Genomic DNA, 5,244 nt, shown 5'->3' with positions numbered 1-5,244 from the left:
GTTCATCGAGGAGGGCAGCGTGCACTTCCTCAAGGAGCTCTCGCTCAAGCTCTTCCTCGCCATGCCGCACTCCTCTGGTACGAAGCGTCTTAGTGCGACCTTCCGCCGGAGACCATACGTGAGCACTCACCGTGCGCGTCGTAATTTTTTTTTTAACTGTCCTGCAGGACGTGTGCGGGAGCTGCTTTGGGAGTGCGATGCGTTCCCCGTGTACATGCGACTGCTGCAAGATGGATCGTGGTATGTCGACGTCCTCCAGTGCCTCCTCAAGTGGCGGCGCCTCGACTCCGCGAGGATGGATGCCGAGATGGAGAAGAGTGCCGAGTACCTCGTCGACGTTTTCTCCTTCTGCGGTAAGCCCGGCTTCCAGAAGGCCCTCGAACCCCTCCTCGACATCGTCCAGGTACACCTCCTTTGATCTCCTTGCTCTGTGATTGAACTTAGCTGTTAACCATTCATCATCAACAACAACAACCCACACCAGGAATCCGTGCCGGTGAACGTGGCGATGAGAGAGGGCGGGGTGATCCCCAAGATCCTGGTGGGCCTCACGAAGGAGGAGAAGAACCCGCACGCGCAGTGCACGCTCCTCAAAATTTTGCTGGCCCTCCTGGAGGCCACCCCGAAGGACGCCGTCGACGAGATCGTCCACCAACATCAGCTGGTGCCCGTGATCCGCCAGATCCACGCCACCACCACCAAACTCCTTGTAAAGAACATCGCCCAGCGGCTCCTGGCCATGAAGGCCTTCCAGTAGGCGCCCAACCCCTCCTCTTCCACCTCAACAACACTATGTTTCATTAAACTCCCCTTCCAGTACCTGCCGCGTGCGTGTGCGGTGGTACGCGTGTGCGTGTGCGGTGCGCTTGCGTGGCGCAGAAAAACAGAAGAAGGGACACAGGGAAAACGCCGGCCATTCGTGCCAACACAACCTCGGCAAAATGGCGGACGATGACATGGTATTGAATATTGTGGATGAGGTGGATGACTCGGTCATAAGGAAACGCAAGAGACAGCGGGTACATTGCAGGCAAGATTGGCTTGGGGGGCGATTAATCGCATTAAGCGAGATGAGATTTAATTGTGAATGTTAAACTGATCCTAATTATCTGGCGGTGCATCGGATTTTGTAGAACTTGAAGCCCTCCCTCCAAAAGCTGGAGGCGCTGCTCAATGGACGCGACCCCAAGCGCCTCAAGATCGCGCCCCACCCGCGTGCTGCTCGCATGGAGCGCGCCGCCGCCCGCTCGTCCGAGCGTGCTGCCTCTGCCACCTCCACCGACGTCTCCTCTTCCTCCTCCTCCTCTGACCCCACCACCGCTCCTGCCGCAGCTCCTGCCGCAACTCCTGCTCCCTCTACCAGCTCCAGCACCTCCGACTACACACCTTCGGCTCAGCAGAGGGGAGGCCGCGGTGGCGCTCGCGGTGGTGCCGCCGCAGCCCGGGGCGGGTCTCGAGGTGGCCGTGGGGGCGCCGCTCTGGGCAGGGGAGGCCGACCGAGCGCGGCCGCTCCCCGCGAGGAGGTCACCACAGCCCCGCCCGCTCCCTCTTCCACAGCTGCTTCGTCTGCTTCGTCTGCGTCTCCCTCGACACGCTCGGCCGCACCGGCTGCTGCCAGGCCTGCGTCGACTTCGGTTGCGTCTGCCCCCGGTGGTACGCCGGCGGGTACCCTGTTTGGCGCGAGCGCGCAGGAGAAGAAGAAGCGGCTGCCGCGGCGCGAGCGGTTCGTGAACTACGAGTTCAAGGAGAGCGACATCTTCTCCGCGGACTCCTTCGCCGAGATGGGTCTCGTCGACCGGCTCGTTACGCACATGAAGGGTGCGACACTTGGGCGTTTTGGCTTTGGCTCCATCCCGTGCAGCTGACAACGTTCTGTTTTTCTTCTCGGGTGTGGTGTGGTGTCATCACTCGCGTACGTGCAGAGAAGATGAACCTCGACAAGCCCACCCACATCCAAAGGGCCGCTGTGCCGCACCTGCTGGCGGGCAAGGACGTGTACGTCGGCCCTCGCTGTGTTCAAGCTGCGTGGTTGGCATTCGATCACTCGCATGTGAGTGTTCTAAACTAAAACACGCGTGAGTGCGGTGATACGCACAGGCTGATCAAGGCAGAGACGGGAAGCGGCAAGACGCTGGCATACCTGTTGCCCATTGTGCACATGCTCCAGGCCCTTCCCAACAAGGTGCAACGCACCGACGGAGCCTACGGTATCGATACCACCTTCTCTGCGCCCGCGGCTCGATTGGCAGCTAACCCCTCTGGGGGTGTTGTGTGTGTGTGTGTGTGTGTGTGGTGTAGCAATTGTGGTGGCGCCCACGCGTGAGCTTTCGCTGCAGATCTACGACGTGCTGCACAAGCTGGTGCAGTCCTATCCGTGGATCGTGCCGGGCCTGGTGATGGGCGGCGAGAAGAAGAAGTCCGAGAAGGCCCGCCTACGCAAGGGTACCCATTTGCTCGTCATCTCGCTCCCATGACGCGTTGGTGCGCGTCTCGTCCGCGTTTGCGGCTAACCGGTGTGTGTGTGGTGTGTGTGGTGCCGCGGCTACACAGGGGTGACGATCGTTGTGGCGACTCCCGGCCGCCTGTTGGACCATTTGCAGAACACGGCGGCGTTCAAGGTGGACAACCTGAAGTACCTGGTGATGGACGAGGCCGACCGACTGCTGGACATGGGCTTCGAGCGCGACGTGACGCAGATCGTCAAGACGCTCGACGAGAAGGTGCGCGAGAAGGCCGAGCTCGCCGCCCTCGCCGCCGAAGCCACCGCCCCGGAGGGCAGCAAGCCCAAGCCCAAAAAGGCCGCCGCCGACAAGGCCGAGGAGGCCGCCAAGCCGCGCCGGCAGACGGCCCTCATCTCGGCCACCCTCAACTCGGAGATCAAGCGGCTCATGGGCACCGTCATGCGAAGCGAGCCCGTCTACGTATCCGTCACCAAGGTCCGCGAGCAAGCGGCCGCCGCCCAGCCTTCCACTGCGCCGTCGAAGACGTCGGACGTCAATGCGGCGAGCGCCCCCAGCAGCGCGCCGGTGGTGGCCACGGCCACCAAGGACAAGGAGGAGGTGAGCATCGACCAGAAGGACGACGCGATCTCCACGCCCCGCGGCCTCGACCAGAGCTACGCCGTCGTGCCCTGCAAGAAGCGGCTCGTCACCCTCGCCGCCTTCCTCCAGTGGCAGGCCAAGACCAAGTACCACCTTGTGCCCTCCCACGCCCTCTCTGCTACTCGGCAGGCCTGTCACTGACCACGTGCATGCAGGAAGGACTGTAAGCTGATCGTGTTCACGTCGAGCATTGCGTCGGTGGAGTTCTACTACACGCTCTTCGGCCGCACGCTGCTCCCGGACTACGCCAAGGGCGGCAAGAACGGCCCGCAACATCCCCAGGCGGGCGACGACGACGACGACGACAACAAGCAGTCGCCAGGTACCCTCCTCACCGCCTCAGTGGCCTCCTTAAAAACAGTGGAATAATTTCTCACTCCCGCCTCCGCGCCCAAGATTACCGCACGAGGTCTCAGCCGCTGTTGTCGATTCCATTGTTCAAGCTCCACGGCGACCTGCCCCAGGTCGACCGAACCAAGGTCTACTTTGCCTTCTGCAAGGCCGAAAGGGGCATTCTCTTCTGCACCGACGTCGGTGCGCCCCTTACCTTCAAGCTGCTGCTGTTGATTGTTGATTATTGTGTTGCGCGGGAGTGTGGTCAGCTCACCGGTCTTATTATTAATAATATTCCCTCCAGTCGCGCGCGGTCTCGATCTGCCGGCGGTGAACTGGATCGTGCAGTACGATCCGCCGGCCGAATCCACCGAATACATCCACCGCGTAAGCACCACCTCCCCCTCTTCTCAAATGGCTTTGGCACAGCGCCACCTGGTCATGCGTTGACTCCCTCGTTCTTCTCTTGGCGCGTAGGTGGGCCGAACGGCTCGGCTGGGCCATTCTGGGCGGGCTCTCATTTTCCTTCTGCCCACGGAGGAGCCCTACGCGGATCACCTGCAAACGCAGTACCAGGTAACCACCCGACCCTCGCCTATCTACTTTGGAGGTCAGACTTGAGTGGACCTTACGTCCCTCGACGTTTTTTTAACACTACGATGATTGCAGTTGGCGCTGCACAAGGTGTCCACGGCCTCGATATTGAAGACGCTGCCGGCTCCGCCCACCAAGACCGACGATTTTGAGGGCGCCACTCTGCTCCAGACCCACTTCGAGTGGATGCTCAAGCACGACAGGGTAAAGCCACAAACACACATCATCACCTTGCATAGACGGTACTTGCCGTCAAGGGCACTTACTAATTCACTTCTTTCTTTGTGCGCAGGAGGGCGATCTCCACGGCCTGGCCGCGAGTGCATACGGGTCGTTCGTGCGAGCCTATGCCACGCACAGCGCCGCGACCAAGCACATCTTCCACATCAAGAACCTCCACTTGGGCCACGTCGCCAAGAGCTTTGCCCTGGCCGAGCCGCCTTCCAAGCTGGTACGCAACCCTTGGCCACGCTCACTTGGCAACAACTGCGCCCCTGACCTCGACCACGGTTACGCGTGAATGCTGGTACAGTACGGCAAGAAGGGCAAGAAGGCATTGAAGGACGCGTCCAAGGTGGCTGGCGACAAGCGAAAGGACTCAAGGAAGGGCAAGGGCAAGGACGAAGAGAGTGGCGAGAAGCGGCCCAAGCGCACGACCGTGCCCTCAAAGCGCAAGCTGCTCCAAATGTCCGAATTCGCTGCCTTCTAGCGTTCGCTAAAGATGCCCCCCCCCTTGTGCCTTCACGTCGTTCTGGTCCATTCTTCTTTAACTTGTTCGTGTGGTGAACGAGCGTGAAAATATTGGGGGGGGGGTACAATGAAGGATACATGACTACTGCACGTTGGCGCCTAGAAGATCTCGGCCATCATGCAGCGCACTCCGCCACCGCCCACGGTTTCAATGGTCGGAATGGCGGCGTGCACCAGCTCGTCCGTGTGTCGGCGCAGCACCTATCCACCCGTCCATCCACGTAACATCGCAGAGCTGTGAGCAGCAGCAGCAGCCACCGCATCGCTGCGTGCCGTGGACGGGGCTCATGTACCGTAAGCTGCGCGTCGGTGAAGGCAGCAAACGCTCGCGAGGACATGGCGAGCACTCTCCTTCCGCCGGTGCCCCGCACCTCGAGCACGTTGCCGCAGAATTCGTCCACCTGCGCCCTCGTTATCTCCACCACCTCGTGCGAAACGCTCAACTGCACCACCACCACCGACCGAT

General features: G+C 61.1%; 3 protein-coding genes across 3 annotated transcripts in view; 2 read left to right on the top strand and 1 right to left on the bottom strand.

Moving 5' to 3' along the window:
• Window positions 1-61: 61 nt before the first annotated feature.
• On the top strand, window positions 62-4,737 carry ACA1_082320 (DEAD/DEAH box helicase domain containing protein; the record flags this gene model as incomplete). Its single annotated transcript, XM_004336214.1, has 19 exons — window positions 62-77; window positions 168-403; window positions 485-753; window positions 902-1,019; window positions 1,134-1,283; window positions 1,333-1,458; window positions 1,487-1,639; window positions 1,692-1,818; window positions 1,923-1,995; window positions 2,098-2,207; window positions 2,299-2,442; window positions 2,551-3,187; window positions 3,257-3,423; window positions 3,498-3,635; window positions 3,739-3,821; window positions 3,912-4,010; window positions 4,104-4,232; window positions 4,321-4,479; window positions 4,561-4,737. 19 exons carry the CDS (start codon window positions 62-64, stop codon window positions 4,735-4,737), a joined length of 3,111 nt encoding a protein of 1,036 aa, XP_004336262.1.
• A 140-nt stretch (window positions 4,738-4,877) lies between these two features.
• ACA1_082310 (uncharacterized protein) lies at window positions 4,878-5,227 on the bottom strand (the record flags this gene model as incomplete). Its single annotated transcript, XM_004336212.1, has 2 exons — window positions 4,878-4,979; window positions 5,072-5,227. Coding segments are annotated over 2 exons (258 nt in total), but the record flags the coding sequence as incomplete, so codon positions are not given.
• The window catches only part of ACA1_082200 (uncharacterized protein), a gene marked incomplete at both ends in the record, with an annotated part of 3,111 nt that continues 2,981 nt past the window's right edge, over window positions 5,115-5,244 (top strand). The window contains one exon of the mRNA XM_004336213.1: window positions 5,115-5,206. Within this exon, the coding sequence (XP_004336261.1) occupies window positions 5,115-5,206 (92 nt within the window). The remainder of the gene's footprint in view (window positions 5,207-5,244) is intronic.

The sequence above is a fragment of the Acanthamoeba castellanii genome, assembly GCF_000313135.1.
Source record: "Acanthamoeba castellanii str. Neff unplaced genomic scaffold scf7180000084623, whole genome shotgun sequence".
NCBI lineage: Eukaryota > Discosea > Longamoebia > Acanthamoebidae > Acanthamoeba > Acanthamoeba castellanii.
The sequence above is the reverse complement of the archived record's forward strand: the minus strand, read 5'-3'. Positions and strand labels throughout refer to the sequence as shown.